Raw genomic sequence first — 18700 nt, 5'->3', positions numbered from 1 at the left:
TCCTGGCCGGCTGATCCACCTGTAAGCCAGTGGGGGCTGTCCCAGGCATAAGCTCCTGGCGGACTGTCCCAGGCATAAGCTTCTGGCCGGCTGTTCCACATGACAAGACTAGTCCAAACCATATATCTCTTTCTTTTCATTTAATCATTATGCGTTGATTTCATCAAATCAATTCTGACTTGCATTATGATCAATTCAGATATGTCATATCCATATAATCATGCCATCAATCTCTGATACATATATATTGACATAACATACTCATGCTCAAAATCAAATAACAGTATCTCAGGTATAATAAATTCATCGATCTCAAATCTGACGATGCAAAACCAATGATGCAAGACCAACAGCAAAATAGCATATATATAATAGTGATCATATACAGAGATTCTTACCTTTACCGGTGACTGATCCAAACACAGAAATCGATGTTCTTCTTTGATTTATGAATTTCTCTAACAAGATATTCCACTCGATATCATATGCAGACAATCATCTCTTCATAACTCTGATCAATATAAAAATCACATATATGGAGAAAATTACCGATAATTGATCTGATAACACAAATCTAGGATCTCTCTTAGGATTAACCAAAATTAGGATTTACCTAAGTATCTGGATCCTCCACTGATCCATAAGACTTTTGGAGAGAGAAAATCCATGAAGAGAGAGAAAATTCTAGAGAGAGAAAGTGGAGAGAGAAAGTGGAGAGAGAATCTTCGTATCTTTTCGATGAGGCAATCATGGTCGAGACCATCAGAGATCCTATCAGGATGACTCAATATGAATCAAGTGCTATAATTTTGAATAGAATCGGACTGGAATCAGATCTACCGCACGAATTTCAGAGCAATCTCAAATCATCTTATTTTCATCTTCAAGTTTATTCTAGGGTTCATGATGCAATCAGAGAGGAAGAAAAGGTCCTAGAGAGACAAAATTCGTAAAGAGAGAGAAAAGTCTAGAGAGAGAATCTAGAGAGAGAAAATGTAAAGAGAGAAGGTAGAGAGAGGAGAGAGAAAAGAGAGAGAAAGAAGAGAGAAAGGAGAGAGAGGAAAATTCTCTCCTTCTTCTTCTTTTTATTTTATTTTATTTTATTTTTATTTTTATTTTTCTCTTTCTCTTTTTCTTTTTTTTTTTCTTTTTCTTTTTCCTTTTCCTTTTCTTTTTCTTTTCTTCTTCTTCTTCCTTTCTTCTTTTCTTCCAGCGGCCTCCCTTGGCTGAAACAGGGGAGGACCGTGAGGTCCCCCCCCCTCGGTGGCTCGGGCTCCGACGGCTTGGCCGGAGATCCGGCAACGACGGCGATGGGGTTCGGCCGGCAGCGAAGAGGAGAACGGCGGCAAAAATAAGGAAAAATTCAGAAATAGGGAATCCTTTTGCGACTGGTTTTCGGCAAAGACGGTGGCCGGCGGCGGGGCTTTGGGCCAGGGAAGAAAGGGAAGAGGGAGAGGAAAAAGGGGAGGGGCTTACCTCGAGCTCCGACAATATCGTCAGCTCCAATTTTCGGCGAGCACAAGTACGGGAGACCTTGACTTCAACCGGAGAAAACAAGGAGAAAGGAGAGAGAGAACCGGTGATCACTATGGGTTGTTTAGGAGGGGGAGAGGGGGTTTTATAGAGGAGGAATTCGTTTTTTACTCGGATTCCCCCTCTCCTTTTCACGGTGGGAAGAAAACTCTCAACGGGAGTCTTCTTCCTCCCGATATCCTCTGTTTCTTTTTTTTTTTTTTAATATCTGGGTTATTACAATATTCTTTGGATATATTACTGTAAAACTTTATCCGAGTTAGACTGTTTTGCCCTTATTACCTAATTTCTGCCCATTCTTAGTCGGTTATACATATATATATATATATATATACCTCGATAGGTGGCTTTGCTCAAAAATTAAATTTGACCATTCTTGATGAATGTCATGCACTTGGTGAAACCTTGAGCATGAAAGCGCTGGGTGGCTTACCTGGTTTGCTCGCTCTACAATCTACGTACACATCGTAATCGCCTGATATGCCTCTTACTGAAAATGGAGCAAAGATTGCTGGATGTATATAGTGTATGCTATATAGTTGTTAGAGTCATAAAACATGCACAGCTTTTCAATATTGACTCTGGCCAATAGGTGTTGACAATTAGATATCAGTATGTATGAATTTGCATCGATGTTTATGTATGCAGTTATTATTTGGATGCTCAAATTCGTATCCTTATTTATTTTAAATAAATTTTAATAAAAATCTGATATTAATATGAGATATATAAAAGTGAATATAAATCAAATAGAAAACTTTATGGACCATCAAATCAAATATTACCATTGTATGAAAGATAAACTAATCTCAAAGTATATTGATACTGTCATTTATTTTATTTTTTTTTTAAATGAGATCTAAAAGATGGCAAACAAAATTGGATATCAGACAATAATTGAATAGTTATCTTCCACATTCAAATACACTTCTTTTATATAGTGAGTATAACATGGACTGAAAAATTAGTCAAATGTTAAAATATATATTTTATATGAATAAATTCGAATATAAATAGAACTGAATAGATATTATCAGATCCATATCATTCCCTATAGACCATCCATTCATGCAACATATATATGAAATACAAATTCATTGTGTTGCATGTATATAATTTATTTTATTTTAGATATGAATAATTGACTATAGTAGATTATAAGCTAGTTATATAATTGACACCGAATAAACCTAAACCATACAAAAACATATAGTCAGATGTTATGTAAGCAAAAAATCTGCACAAGTGAAGCTATGTCATCAAATTGTAAGTGAACCATGCTATATATGTTCAATGAAATATTATACCATTAATTTCATATATTCGGTTGCTACTAGTGCTAACCTTATCCAATAAACTCCTCTGTGATGCCGCGAATGGGTGCACCCAACTAGCACAGCTGTTGTTTGCGCAAGGATAGATTCCAAAGGAAAAAATTAAAAAAGATTCTTGCATGATTTCTAGGTTGTCCTAAGCACCTACCTAATTCTCTTCTTAATTTCCTGTTTTCAGTGTACCACCATTGCGATTAGCATAATTTTCATTTTGTGCCACTCTTACAATATATGAAATACTTATCCATTGTCTTGGATGTCTATATTTCATTTAGTTTTAGGTAGGAAGAATCGACTATGATAAATTATAGATCATTATACGATTGATAAGAGATAAACTTAAACTATGCAAAAGCATAATCAAATGCAATGTAAGCACCACTCACTTAAGTCAACTGATGCCAAATTATAGATGAGGTATACTGCATCCAATCAAATATTACACTTGACTGGGATAGCATTCATTCCAGTTGCATACATAATTTATAATTATATATGCTAGTTATATAATTGATGTTTGATAAACCCACAGTATACAAAACCATAATTAGATATGATGCAAACACTATTCACTTAAGTCAAGCTATGTCAAATTGTAAGTGAGGTATGCTGCATCCAATGAAATATTACACTTGACCAGGATTGCTTATACACTAGTTATATAATTGATACTGGATAAACCCAAACAATGCAAAAACATAGTCAGATGCGATGCGAGCACCATTACTAATGCCAGGCCATGTCAAATTATAAGTGAGACATGCTGCGTTCAATAAAATGTGGCACATTGATCCCATATGTTTGGTTGCTATGGGTGGCAACCTTATCCACCGAGCCCCTCTGTGATGCAGGAAATTGGTGCACCCAATCCAGTAATAATTTTTTTTAAAAAAAATTTTGTCTCATAATATATAGGTCATCATTAGGCACCTGCCTTAATAATCTCCTTTACTAATTTCAGTGCACCACCGTCGTGATTCAGCGTAATTTTTACTTTGTACCATCCACTAGTTTGCTCTGCAGGGACCCTTCGGTACACGTCTGCGGTCTGATCTTCTTTGTGCTACCGTTCTAATCACAAAGACTCCGTGTCTAGCATCCAACTTCTACCATCATCATGGACCCACGCTGGTAGATGTCGTTTTGACGGCCGTCAACGTTAAAGGAGCTCGCCGTAGGTTCGCACACGTAGGAGTAACCATTGGATTCAGTAATGGCACCGGCAGCATTCTTTCCGTGTCAATTGATCCCGTCATAATGGACGTTGTATTTATTAACACACAACGTTCTTTCCCATGGATCATGATCAGACAGTGGTGAGGTTGATGGACCATGGATTTCAGACGACGTTACGGCCGTCAAGGTTCATGCATTCAAACGACAGGTCCGTACACCCAGCTATATTGTAACGGATGTCACAGAGGATTTCAGTACCTGATCCGTCAAGATCGGACGGTGATATTTGGTTTGGTAAGTCCGCGTCCATATCCATGTTTGTTTCAGGATGTATCCGAATATAAATTTGAGCATCAATTAATATTTATATTTTTATTAGATAGAGATGGACAAATAGACCACCTATCCAATTTATATCTAAATATCTAACACCATTCATATCCTATTTTATTTAATTTTATATAATAATTATATTTCCAAGATTGTCGTTAGAGATCAAGTGATTTATCTTATATTTGCATCTGAGATCTCCTCTTTTCTTCGTGTTCCAAACTTGAAAGATCGTTGAACTGCTCATTTGCCGTTCGACCCAAAAAAGAAAAGAAAAGAAAAGAAAAGAGAAAATAAAACTGCTCTTCGCCCATCCGTTTGGTTCTCTGTTCAGTCTAATTCAGCTTAAGCCAGACTGAACCAGCTGTGTACAGGTTACAACCCTTATCTGGTGTAGTTTTCTGTTTTCATTTAAGTATGCTGTTTCTGTCGGCCGTTTCATTCCAACGAAAGAAGTGGATTTATTAATAGAAAGCATTCCGGTTGGTTGTTGGTAGCTAACATCCATACTCTAACATTCTTTTGCATTTTTCTAGGCTGTATCCTTCCCCCCCATTTTACCCAATTAATAGATTTTGAACCCTGGGCTTCCCCTAAGGACATAAAAGAGTTAACAGCTCGGAAATAAAATATCACGGGAGTAGTACCAACCAAGTTAACAGCTGTTTTCAGAAGACTTATATTTTATGTTTTCATGGATAGATTATACATAGAAAGGTACATAAAAGATATGCCCTCACATTGCAAAGTTGTACAGAGATATGTCAAGGTTGGCTGAATTACTTGTTAGTTTATGAACGGCATCCTGATGAATTGGTGCAATATCACATCATGAGCTGGATTCTTTCAAATTGGAGAGATTTAAGAAATAAACAATTTCAGTGCAAATTTCAATTCTTTTATCATTTATTTTTTCTTATTATTTCTTCTCTCAACTACCTTAGTACCACCAATCTTTCAATTACCATTCTAATAATCAACACCTTTTTATTGCTAAATTTAAACTTTTTCCTACACATTATTAATTGTATGATTCCATTTGATTCACTATTATCTAATCCTAAAACCCATGCATCACACAATCTAGATCCTTTCATTGGCATGAATTATAAATTCATGAACTTATTAGTAACATCAAAAGAGAATTAACTCTATGACCACTTTTTTTTTTTTTTCCTATTTCCAACCTAACTGGTTATTTCTTCTGGCTCATCTTGTTGCACTGATTCTACTAATTTATTCACAAAACAAACTCACGAGTCTGCCTCAGGCTTGAGGCAATGTTATGTGCATACATTAACTTTTTTCATACTATGTATCGTCTCTCTACATGTTGTCCTTTTGCATTGTACTGTGTTAATTAAGGTACCTATATATATATATATATATATATGAAAGGCCCCACTCTAATGTATTTTCATATAGTTTGGTTGTTGCCATTGTTGAATACATTCCATCCTTAAAAAAATTAGCTCTCGAACATAATGAATATCAAACTCAACTGTTAAAAGGTGCAAGGACATAGACTGCTGGATTATTGTGGTTTTTAGTTCTCTGAATTTGATTTTGGAGCTATTCATTTCAGTTTCGTCCTTTTACATGCATGCTCTGACATATGCAGTACTACTATAGAAGTTTTATTGAAGATGAAATGTCATGCAATGGTTTTACCCATTCCGACAATGTTTCTTCTTTTATCATTTTGAGAAAACTCTCACCAATGACCATTTAAATTCATGTGGAAATAATTCTACGGGCTTTGGAATATGAAATTGGTAAGCGTTTTACCCCATGAAGTGCACGGTCCATATGCACATAAGCACCATATGCTAGACTGCATGCACCCATCTATGGATGTATGTGTTTGTGGATTGGTTAGTTTATGATTAGGAAGCCATGCAAAATATTGTTGACTTTTAACCGCGCTACTCGAAGGAAGGACATGAGCCGTTCAGACAATATTTTTGATTGTTTTATATGTTTTCATTGTCATCTAGATTTTTTGTTTTTTTTTAAAAAAAAAAGCAAAATCATCGTCATTGTCAACTATTCAGGCCTCATTGATAATATTGTTATCAGTGAGCCATGTTAAAATATATTTGAGATTTCATGATAGACTTTTTTTTAAAAAAAAATTAATGAGTAATTTACATAAATATTTTATCTTACTAGCTTTGGCTGTTCTTTGAACCTAAGGTTCATCATTGACCAGTCTGTACTGGTCAATGTATCATTGAACTTTAAACTGCTTACATGAAGTAAATAAGCAGTTTACTTCCTTTTGCCATCTTTAACTTCTCAAGAAATCCTTTCATCTTCCTTCATTTCTTAATGAAGAACAACTAAGCCAAATTAAAAAAGAATTTTTTTGCAGAATGTTATGGGCAGGTTGCGTTGATTGTACTCTCTGGAATATTTCAATATCTTTGCAGACTTTCATGCTTTTAGATGGTGTCATTGGTGAAGCTCTGTTTTGTTTAATCATTTTTACCACCCCGCCCCCCCTCCTCACCAGCCCCCCAGCACACAGACAAAAACAGAAACCAGCGAAAGGTAAATAGGGGATTTCATAAGGCCAATGTCGTAAGTTACGCACATAAATAAATTTGTTCTACAAGTTTTGTTAAAAAGAAAGGAAAAAAAAAAGGAATACCAACTCGACTATGACCTGACCTGGCAATTGGTTAAATAATACAAATAGCTCGGAAGTCAGATGTAGTTTATAAAACAGAGCTAACCAAAAGTAGCTCGGAAATAACCTAATCCAAGATTGATCGATCCTTGATGCATTGGTGAATTGACTTTAATTTGCGAAGCCGGAAACCAGTATCTCAGTCAGCACCAGCAATAAGCTACACGCTGCGCGCCTTGATCGCGTACGCTCTGACGCACATAAAACACGAAGATAGTCGTTGAAGGTAGGAATGTATGTATGTATAAATCACGAGGAGAAGAGGAGGTTGGAATTTCGTCAGAATGATTGGCTGGCCTTCGCTTTTCACGAACTTAATTATTCTAAAGAGAGATAGAGAAGAATCCGGGACATAGAGCATGTCTTCCGGCATCCAAACAGAGGTGGCCATGTGCATACAAATGGCACGTTCGAACACTGAGGAAGCTTGTCGAGGTTGTATTAATCCATGGACCGACCAAGTCTACCCAACAATAGCAAATCCGCCACCTACGACACAATCTGTGGTACGCGTCTGCTTTGTACAGTGTCTGCCATGCCATGTCAGCATGCATATGCATGCCTTCGTGAAGATGATATTGCAGCATTTCGTCCCTTAACATCCATCATATGGGATAAATGTTATAATTCATACAGACATGTATTTAATCATATATTGACTATACATTTGATAGATTTTGGAGATATATTGGATCAAAAAATTTAAATAATATTTTTCATCTAACATTATTGGTTAAAACCGTAGACTGACAGTAGAATAAATTCATGATCTATATGAACTAAAAAATATTGAAGCATTCGTTTATGTACATTGATCACGAGGCTATTATAATATTTATAATTAGATTTTTAATATTTATAAATAAATTTGAATAAATTTGGATTTTTAATTTAGCTGAGGTGTCAAGACTTTAAAAATACCTTTCAAACTAGTCTTGGATGACATTTTGGGTTATTACAGTAAGCATATGCTTGTCAAGTAATTAAGTAAGAAATTGTTATATCAATGAAGCTTGTTATTACAAACAGCCCATAAATTATTTTGGCATACAACTAGATAATTAATCTAGATAATTAATTGTTATGTCTTGGGTTGTTACAATAAATCTAGATAATTAATTGTTATGTCTTGTTTTACCAAATATCTTATAAATTATTTTGATATACAATCAGCACCTACGCCTGTCTCTTTATTGTACGGACAAATACACAAGAAATGACTTGTGACATTAAGTCCTATTAAAAATTACAAAATGTCATACCATGTACATCCAGCATTCTTACCGATTGCTAAATTAGAACAATTTGGAGCGAACAGTTGGCACAAGTTAAGACCCTTCCCAACTAACTAGACAAAGAAGATGAGTTGGCATGCCTAAACTCAATCATGCATCAAGATTTCTGGGGAAAAAGAACAACTACTAAACGCAAGTTTTTGGCGTTTAATGGGTCCAGGCGACGGTGGGGACTGGCTCAACTGTGTTCTTTTTCCTTCCTTAACTATTTCGTTGACAGAGATAAAACTGGCAAGAAATAGCTTTATTGGGTAATAGACTAGTCACTGTTGACGCGTACCGTTAGTTTCTTTACTCCGGATTACATTAAGAGAGATGAAACGGGCGAGAAATAGACTAATACTACGAGAGACACACCCTAATGGGTCTATAAAGCGAGTTTTGGGATCGTTTTGGAGGTGATATGACATCGTGTGGGTAATTGTTGACTTTACAACGGTTAAATTTTGTTTTTTTTTTCTTTTTTTTTGGTAAAATACAACGGTTCAATTCGGACCATCACTCAAAGCCGTTGCCATGTTACTCTTCCAAAGCATCGTGAGAGCACGATGCTCTGCTTAAAATAAAAGATATTTTTGAGTGTGTCCAGCTAGCTATCCCAAGTTCGCAACTCTATCTCTCTCGCACCAAAGGAAACTTAAAAAAAAAAAAAGGGAGACACCTAACCTAACTCCAGTCACATTTTTTTTTTGGTCCGTTTGAAGGAGAGAACTGTAGAAGACAATGGGAGGGTAAAACGGGTCTCTTCTCCCGTTGTTGGAATCTGGATTTTTTATTATTAATATTATTATTGGCTGTCGTTGGTTTGCAGTGTCACCGGAATGCCGCACCTGTGGATATAAGCTTCGTAGTATAAAATACAGTTTCAACAATTTGATGATCCGATTTCTGCTTGGTATAGACTTTTTAGTGCGGATTGTTTGAAAAAGATTGGATCTTGATGAGTTGTGTTTTGTCTGTTTCGAATGGGTTTGGAGAGCTTGCTTTTATTATTTTCTTTTTAGTAGATAGAGATTTTGGGATTCTGTTCGGTGAAAGACTGCACTGTTTCAAACTTTTGGAGATTTGAGCCTTCATAAAAGTTTCCCTTCTCTTCTTCTCAAAAAGAGAGGAAATTTTGAAGCTTTTCGTCACGATTAGTGATAAATGCACCAATGAGGGTGCTGTATCGAGGAAGATGATTGCACTACCACCTTTTATGGTCCGAGGTCAGACCTTCTTGGAGATTTGAGCAATCTGCTAAAGTTACGAGATTTGAGAAATCTTATCTTTGGAGGAGAATGCAGGTCTCAGTCATTCCCTCCGGAGTTTTTTGAAGCTCGTCTTTGGTTCTAGCAAGGAGTTAGACCTTTGAAATTAGGCAGCACAGGTGATCATGGCATATTACACCCTTCCTTCTAATTTAGCACCTTCGCCACCGCTGTCTATTGCTCATTCCCCACCACCAACATCATCCTCCCTTTCTCTTCCTCCAACTTCTCCACCCCAAGCTCAGCCCGGCACCGACTCCGAACCTTCCAACCCCTCCCAATCTTCATCACCACCTCCCGCTTCCAATGCACCTTCCAACCCCTCCCAATCTTCATCACCACCTCCCGCTTCCAATGCACCTTCCAACCCCTCCCAATCTTCATCACCACCTCCCGCTTCCAATGCACCTCCCCCTTCGTCTCCTCAGCCGCCACCACCGCCTCTTCCAACTTCACCGCCGCCAGCTTCTCAACCACCTTCTGCCTCGCCGCCCCCACCATCTGCCACTCCCCCTCCTCCAATTTCCTATCCTGCACCACCTCCCATCAGTCCTCCACCATACGCCTCTTCCTATCCATACTTATCGCCTCCACCGCCCTACACTCCCCCGCCAACTCCTACATTGTCGCCGCCGCCGCCACCTTCCGCCATCCCTCCTGCAATTTCTCCTCCACCACATTCATCTCCATTATCGCCTCCGCCGGCTCCTCCTGTCTCTCCTCCACCACCCATTGCCATCCCTTCTCCATCACCTGCCAATTCTAAATCATCACCACCACCACCGCCGCCATTGGATCAACCACCTAAGAATCCATCCCCGCCACCATCATCAGCCGAACCGCCAATATATTCTTCCCTGCCGCCGCCATTGGCTAAACCACCCAAATGTTCGCTTCCACCACCAGTTTTACCATCTCCTCCCCCTTCGGAGCCTCCAACTCCACCTATCAGTCCAGCAGCTCCACCACCTAAAAGTCAACCAACTCCTCCTCCTTCTCCTCCTGCTTCACCTCCTCCGAGCAATCCGTCCAGAAGTACGACTCCCTCTGCTCCAGATATACCATCTCCTTCCACCCCTACTAGTCCTCCACCCTTACCTTCACCCTCTCGTCCATGGGCTCCACCTGCCACTCCAAATTCACACGCTCACTTGGGACACCAAAATAACGATTCACCTAAAAGCAACACGACTGGCGTCGGCCCTGTTGCGACAATTGCTGTGGTAGCCGGTCTTGTGATGCTTACTTTCGTTGGAGCAGCTGTGTGGTTTGTGAAGAGGCGTAGAAAACCTGAGGTTGTGCTTGCTGTATATCCTGGAGGCTTTCACATGGTTTCCCCAGCTAGATCTTCACCATTGTCAGGTAATTCCTCGAACTACTTTGGTTTTTTTCGCTTTCAATTCTATACCATCATCAACGTATAGTTTCTTCATAATCTGCAAGTCATATTTAGACATATTGCTGCAACATTAGCCATTTGATAGGTGCATCTGTACAAAACTCTCTAGTAAAGTACCAAAAATTTGCATGCTTGGATTTCATTTGTTGGAATAATCAAGTCTGTTTTTGTTGTCAGATGCATCATATGCGAGATCCCCGATATATTCTCTTGTGAAACACAGTTCGGGAAGCTATGGGTTCATGTGCTCACCATCAGACCCAGGGTTAGGCAGATTGTGGTTTTCGTTCGAACAGCTATCAGCATTTACGAATGGCTTCTCAAATCAGAATCTTTTGGGTGAAGGTGGCTTTGGTTGTGTATACAAAGGATGCTTGCCTGATGGAAGAGAAGTGGCTGTGAAACAGCTCCAAGTTGGAGGTTCACAGGGGGAGCGTGAGTTTAAAGCAGAAGTTGAGATTATTAGCCGTGTACATCATCGCAATCTTGTTTCACTCATAGGGTACTGCATATCAGAGAACCACCGATTGCTGGTCTACGATTTTGTACCTAATAATACACTTCATTATCATCTTCATGGTGAGATACTTTTCGGTCAATCACTTTATAAAAATGAAATTACCTATGAAAATAAAATTATTGATCTGTCTCTGCAAAACTTCACTTTTTCCTAATAGAGATCTAGGGTTTCAGGCCATATGATTTAAATATCATTTTGTATTAATTTGTGTTTGAAGCGAAAGGAAGACCAGTTATGGATTGGGCAACAAGGATTAAGGTTGCTGCTGGGGCAGCTCATGGAATAGCATACCTGCATGAGGATTGTAATTCTCTATCCCAATTTATTATATTGGTCAATGATGTCAATTTTATCTACACTATGAAGTTTCATTTCTTAATTTACACTTCTTTGTTATTATACTTTTATCAGGTCATCCTCGGATTATTCATAGAGATATAAAGTCGTCAAATATTCTACTAGATAACAACTTTGAAGCTCAGGTTATCTATAATTTCCTTTCCCTGAACATACAGTATGGCTGTTCCAGCATGACCTTTTGTTCAGCTTTTCTTTGTTTTTTTTTTTTTTTTTCAATCCATGTACTCTAGGTGTCTGATTTTGGACTTGCAAGGTTAGCTATGGATGCTCAGACACATGTGACTACACGTGTAATGGGGACCTTTGGGTACGATAAACATTTGAAATCAGGATATCTGGACACAATGTTGATCAGAGTATTTCATTTGAGGATCCATTTGAGTGCTACAATATAAACTAATACAATATCCTCCTTTCAGGTATCTGTCTCCAGAGTATGCATCAACTGGCAAGTTAACTGCTAAATCTGATGTTTATTCTTTTGGCGTTGTTCTTTTAGAGCTTATCACTGGACGAAAGCCTGTTGATACATCACAACCTTTGGGAGATGAAAGTCTTGTTGAATGGGTAAGCTCTAAAAGTAATAATTCATTTTTCATATTATATTTCCATATCCACATTATCATTAGCTCAGATAGGTGGCATGTTTGGTAGAGATAATTCATGTCGATGGTGATAAAACATTATCTGTCAGATATTGTGAATATGAAATGATTGGTCCCATGCTTCATGCAAGTGAAGCTTGACATTGTTAAACACCATGACTAGCATCATGAAATCAGGAAAACAGTTTCAAATCAAGGGTTTATGGCTTTATGCAGCTCATATTTGTAAAATCGCAATAGTTGTTGACCATTTTACGATTTATAAGCTGATAATATAAATTTATTCTTTGCTTACTTGAGGATTACTTTCAGCAGTTCTCACTCTTGCTTTCTCTTTATACTTTCTTTCCTGGTTGGTCCCTTCACAAGTTCATATGCACCCCCCCTTTGTTCAGTGCATCCCCTCTGCCCTCTCATCCATCCAGTGCTCCCTTCTATCAGGCAGGAGCACTATCATAACAGACATCAAGGAATATGCAGATTCAAACAAAATAAGTTGCCTCACCTGGCAATTATCCTGTCCAATTTAAGACATAATTAAAGATTGTCATGACAACTTTAGAACATCAAACTGAAGTAAGAAAGCATTAAGCTGAATTAATTCCTTGACAGAAACAATGATACTGAACACCGAGAGAGTTTAGCAGACATGATCAGACTGGTAAAACTTCAGATTACTAGCATGTTGCAAGACATGAATGCAGTTTGGGAGACATTGACAGTGTAGTTACCAGAACTTAAAACTCGTTAGTATGTCAGTGAAGTGAAAATGGGTGTGTATCCCTTTGTTCTAGTAGGATGAAACTAACATGAACTTATCCTATCAATTTAATTCTATTGGGCCATGTTGCTTTTGCTTCCCATCCAAGGCCGAAACATCTGATACTAAAAATTTTTAGAGATCATATATTGTTTATTTCCATCAATGTTTCCTTAGTCTCACCTTCATCTTTTTTGATCCTTCAAGACATTCTGAAGATCCTCACTTCAGTGGAGATTTCTTAGCCCCACAGTCTATTATAGAATGGTTTCTTCTCAAATTTCCTTTGCTTTCAATCCAAATTGTGAAGTGCATAACCTTATCTTGAAGGATCACTTCAATCTATTCTGCGCCAGTTTTCTTTCATGTCTTGATGTGACAGTATCTTTGTATGATAATTCCCCCTGTAAGCATACAAATTGCTAAGATCTTGATAATTTGCTTCCAACCTTGTTGTGAATTTCATTTGCCTCATTATAGTATTGGTTCCTTATTGGTTCATTCTGATAGCATTTTCCAGTTTCCTCAAAATGAAGTTCATGTCAAAATCCTAATTCACAAACAATTACAGTATTTAGGGCCCTTTTGGAATGGCTTTTGTTTTCTGTTTCTGTTTTAAAAAACCAAGAAGAAAACCGAACTAGACTGAACAAATATATATCATGAAACCACCTCTTCCTTTTTTTTTAAGTTGATTGTAACAACTTCAGAACTTTTAGCAGCAAAAAGTTATTGCTGTCAAAAAAGTTGAAATAAACCAAGGATTGGCAGAAGCTCCAATGCACATGCTGTCTCCAACAACAGTCCCCAGGCAATATTTCACTAATTTGTAGGGGAACAAAAACATAATAGCAACAGCAGTACCGAACAAGCCCCTTTTTACTTATTAACAATTTAAGATACCTTAGGATTGTATACATATAGTCTCATGAGTTACTATTAGCAACTACTTACTGGTGTGTTTCGTTATTTGTCATGGTCTATTTGACAACTGTGTTCCTATGCCTTCAGTTTTGCATTCTTAGAGTTATTTTGTTTATGCTTCCCCGTCTTCTGAATAATGTATTTTTAGAACTAGATGGGAGAAATCCCACCGAGATCCAGGTGAGGCTGGACTTGAACTCAGGTCCTTGCTACTAACCCCCAGAGACTTTTTCCCCATCTTAGGAATACAAGATCAAGTGGTATTCACACTGGAATATGAATTCCACTGGCAGTAACCATACTCCTAGAGCTTATGCTCCAGTTTTGTTTTCAGGAAGAACTAACCAGTTGTCTTGCAGCATCACAAGTTGTGTCTTGATTGAGCTACTTCCTTCTTCCTCACTTTTCTGAGCATCTGATTTCTGTGTGCAACACATTATTATCATATCACTGCTCAAAATGCAGCAAATATCTCAAAGACACTGATGGTGGACTTGGACTGTCTACTTGATCCTTCAGGCTCGGCCATTGCTAATTCAAGCACTTGAAGATGGAGATTTTAGAGATTTACCAGATCCCAGGCTTGAAAACAATTTTAATGAAAGTGAGATGTTGCATATGATTGAAGCAGCAGCTGCATGCATTCGTCATTCAGTAGCTATGAGGCCTCGAATGGCACAGGTAATGTTTAAGCAGTTCTCCTGGACCATCTTATTTGGGTACACAATATACTTCAAAATGTGGTTTAATCTATGCTTTTCTACTCAGGTTGTAAGAGCTCTAGATAATTCAGCTGACTTAGATATAAACAATGGTGTCAAACCGGGTCAAAGTGAAATTATCAATTCAGCACAACAGTCTGAAGAAATTAGAATATTTCAGAGGATGGGACGTGGTCAGGATTACAGCAGTGATTACAGCCAAGCTAGCTGAGGTGTAGGAGCGATTTGTGAACAAGGTTCCTTTTGCCCTTAACATCATGCTTTTTCCTTAAACGATTGTCTATGTAATTATTCTTTCCAACATATGTTGATAATTTTCCATTATTCTTTCTTAACCTGAATAAATCTTTTTTTTTACCTTTTGCAAATCTATGAAAGTCTTCTCTGCTTATATTAAGGTTTTGTGGTTAAGTTCTTGAAGGTTGCAAACAAGAATATATGCTAAATTTAACTGAAAAAATTCGCTGTTTTGTGGTAGCTTGGAAATTGCTCATTTTGAGTAGATGGATTGCCCATTGGCCAAGCACCACCATGTACGATCTAAATCATTTCATTGTTAATTCAACTAACGGATCTTATAAGTGTTGATGAGATATTTCATTTAGTAAAAAACAGCAATTAGTGTCCAATTCATTTCAAATTTTCATAGGCATCAATCACTCTGATTTGCATGGACATCCAACGTGAATTGCTGTTCCCCATTCTTAAGTTTCTAATTTTCAGCCATTAAATTTAGTTGAAAAACTAACTTATGTCCATGACAATATCATTAATAAGAAAAATCCAGAAAAAGGAATGGAAGAAAAAAATGCACCCTGGAGAAAACTGACGATCCTTGGAGAAACAGCCTCTCAACTGACTTCGGTCAGTTCAAATGCGACGTAAAAAAGAGTTCTGCTTCAGTTCAGCATGTTTAAAATAGTAAGAATTCGTACTTTAAATCTCATTCCTCAAAGCTACAAGGGATAAAAACAGGTATTTGATATATTAATTTCTTCGGTCAATCAATTGAAGTGACAAAAATGCTTTCTCCCAGGCATTATTTTCTTGTAAATTTATGAGGTATTTTGCCAGTGATCTACCCAATAAAAGATGTAGTATAAATGCTTTAATTTCATAAACAACTGTAACTTGCGAAGGTAATAATACGTGCGCATAGCCTCTATCCAAAAGGTCGATCAAACTGCAAATTATTTTTGCAGCCCATATTTTCGGCAGAACAATAAGAATTCACCCACATAGCTTCCCAAATACTCATCATGCATCAATAATTTGGTCAGGTACACTCCATCATTTCACATATCTAACCTAACCTTCTCCACTTTGCCAGCCTTTTGGAATCTTACCTTCCCCAATGAGCTATCTCCATCAGCACCGACTTTCTCAATTCAGTTGCCCATTCACTCTCTTCTCAAAAAAAAAAAGAAAAAGAAAAGAAAAAGCAGAAGCAGATGGAAAAGGGAGGCCGAAAACAAAGAAAAGGCACATGGGGTTGATTTTGAAAAATAGATGGAAAATCCTACGGAGCGGATGCAGGACCAAGAACAAGGACACCAAATGCAATCAAAACAAATTTCAAATAATATCGTCGCATGATGCTAACAATTGTATTCCCTTCCAAACAGTCTAAAAACAATCATAGCATCACCTCTATATGAAATGCGGTCCGACACACAAACCGACAGGCTGTTGACATCAGATCGAAGACGGGATGGATTTAGTCTGTCACATGTTGCCCGCCCCATTACTCCTTGACCTTGGTTACTTCTAAAATTTCATCCCATTATTTATCTCCTCCTCTACCTCCTCTATCTGTTCCAAATGGGCAAGAGAGAGCTACATTATTTAGAACTTGCATTCAATATGGCATTTCATCAAATGGATATTGTACATTGTTGGGATATATCGACTGACCCCCATACGTCGATTTACTCTCGGACGACTCCAATCGATGACCGACGGACGATCCCGACGGACGACTCCGACCGACGATCTCGACAGAAGATCCCGACGGACGACTCCGACAGACGATCCCGACGGACGACTCCGACCGACGACCGACCGACGACTCCGACGGACGGCGCCGACAATGACTGCCGACAGTATCCGACCGAAGGTATGCTGGCCGAACAGACCCATACTGTTCCTGACCAGCCTAGCGGCCGAACCCAAATCACCGACTCACTGTCGGGGGTGGCAGCCGACGTCCGACTTCTACAAGGCACCAAATCAGCCGACGGTATTCTCGAGTCACCACCCAATTTTCCGACAGCCGAATACCGACATATAGTCGGTCAACCCGCCCAAACGCCGTACAACCGCTATGGGCAGTTGTCCTGTCAAGGACATGCGGCATGACCGTCCTGGGGCATTGTCCTGCCAAGGACATAGATTAATCCCAGTAACTTGACAGCCCACGGCGACTTGACAGCCTCCGACGATTAGACAACTCCCCAGTCGTCTGCACCATTAATGGCGGGACCATACCGCGTTCTACTATAAAATAGGGTAAGGCAACAGTATTAAAGGGTTCTAAGTCTTACGTTTCGAGGAGCGCCTCTAAGCTCTTGAGCTCTCTTTCTTTCTATCTCCCGTTGAGCCCCTGATTTTCCACTGTTGCCTAGTCTCCTCTCTGACTTGATCGTCAGAGGGTCCCCGTCGAAGGCATCTCCGGTCTGCGAGGACTTTTCTTGTAGGTGCGCGACACCGGCGATCGGGCGATGGAGGGATTGGCCGCAACAGATTTGGCGCACCAGGTAGGAGTACTCGACAGAGGTAAGCCAGCGAGCTCCGCAGAGCTTGAAAAACCTCTCGAAATGACGAAAATCAGAGCTCAGTGATCGAGAGCTACCGGGTCGACGAGGTGCTCTTCCCGTCGAAAAGAGGTCCCTCCTTCACCTTCCATGGCGGAGCCCAGCTCTCTGCATCCGGTGGTAACTATGGAGGTACAAATCACGACGATCGTGCAGCAAATGACCGTTCTGACAGATACAGTCAAAAATCTCCAACAGCAACCGACTCAGTTACCGCAACCGCCGGTGGAACAACCGACGGCGCACCCTATGCCGTCCAGAAGCAGCCGCCGATGCCTGCGTCAACTTCCGTCTCCTCCTCAAGAGCAGCCGTCTCAGCACTCCCACCGAGAAGGAGCGAGGCGGCCACGGCGCGACACTCACCGATCTCGGCGTCCCTCTCCTTCCCAGTTGGAGCGGACGAGGAAGGGGAAGTGGTTGCGGACACCATCCGCCTCATTCTCATATTCTTCGGGAGGTTCGACTCCTGGGTTTCTCAACACCGACGGTTGGACGACTACGAACGTAAGTTTGAAGAGATCGACCGTCGGCTTGCCCAGCTCCAGGCGGATGGTCAGAAGTCTTCGAACGACGTTGACTTCCGGACCATCCAACCTCTCTCCCGATTTATCCTCGATAAACCGATCTCTAGTCGGTTCAAGATGCCTCACGTGGAGCCTTACAACGGCTCCACCGACCCAGTTGACCATCTGGAGAGCTACAAGGCTCTCATGACAATCCAGGGGGCAACCAATTCCCTCCTCTGCATCGGCTTCCCCGCCACGCTTCGTAAAGCTGCCAAGACCTGGTACTCTGGCCTCCGCTCGGGGAGTGTCCACTCCTTCGGGCAGCTTGAGCATTCTTTCGTGGCTCACTTCAGCACCAGTCGGAAGCCACCGCGAATCTCGGACAGTCTTTTCTCTCTCAAACAGAGAGAAAGCGAGACGCTCCGATACTTTGTGGTCCGATTCAACACGGCCACACTTGAGGTTCGGGACCTCAACGAAG

At 39.7% G+C, this 18700-nt stretch overlaps 1 protein-coding gene across 3 annotated transcripts; it reads left to right on the top strand.

Annotated features, from left to right (window-relative positions):
* The first annotated feature begins 9724 nt into the window (after nt 1-9724).
* LOC105049337 (proline-rich receptor-like protein kinase PERK8) lies at nt 9725-15262 on the top strand. Of its 3 annotated transcripts, XM_010928963.4 has the most exons (8): nt 9725-10972; nt 11187-11588; nt 11747-11833; nt 11941-12011; nt 12120-12196; nt 12309-12456; nt 14698-14859; nt 14947-15262. In XM_010928963.4, exons 1-8 carry the CDS (start codon nt 9736-9738, stop codon nt 15109-15111), a joined length of 2349 nt encoding a protein of 782 aa, XP_010927265.1. In that variant the 5' UTR covers nt 9725-9735; the 3' UTR covers nt 15112-15262. The 3 variants fall into 3 exon arrangements, 2 of the variants coding, with proteins under 2 accessions (XP_010927265.1, XP_073108720.1); XR_012139061.1 differs by lacking the exon at nt 14947-15262 and having other exon boundaries at nt 12120-12308; nt 12389-12456; nt 14698-14762; XM_073252619.1 differs by lacking the exon at nt 14947-15262 and having other exon boundaries at nt 14644-14781.
* The last annotated feature ends 3438 nt before the right edge of the window (nt 15263-18700 follow it).

Source organism: Elaeis guineensis, chromosome 2 (assembly GCF_000442705.2).
Source record: "Elaeis guineensis isolate ETL-2024a chromosome 2, EG11, whole genome shotgun sequence".
NCBI lineage: Eukaryota > Viridiplantae > Streptophyta > Magnoliopsida > Arecales > Arecaceae > Elaeis > Elaeis guineensis.
The sequence above is the reverse complement of the archived record's forward strand: the minus strand, read 5'-3'. Positions and strand labels throughout refer to the sequence as shown.

What these genes read in the sequence shown, in the direction of transcription:
- LOC105049337 (XM_010928963.4), top strand. Translation starts at nt 9,736, where the DNA reads ATGGCATATTACACCCTTCCTTCTAATTTAGCACCTTCGCCACCGCTG. An exon ending in TAGATCTTCACCATTGTCAG is followed by an intron (nt 10,973 to 11,186) that starts GTAATTCCTCGA and finishes TTTTGTTGTCAG; the next exon opens with ATGCATCATATGCGAGATCC. An exon ending in CGTGTAATGGGGACCTTTGG is followed by an intron (nt 12,197 to 12,308) that starts GTACGATAAACA and finishes TCCTCCTTTCAG; the next exon opens with GTATCTGTCTCCAGAGTATG.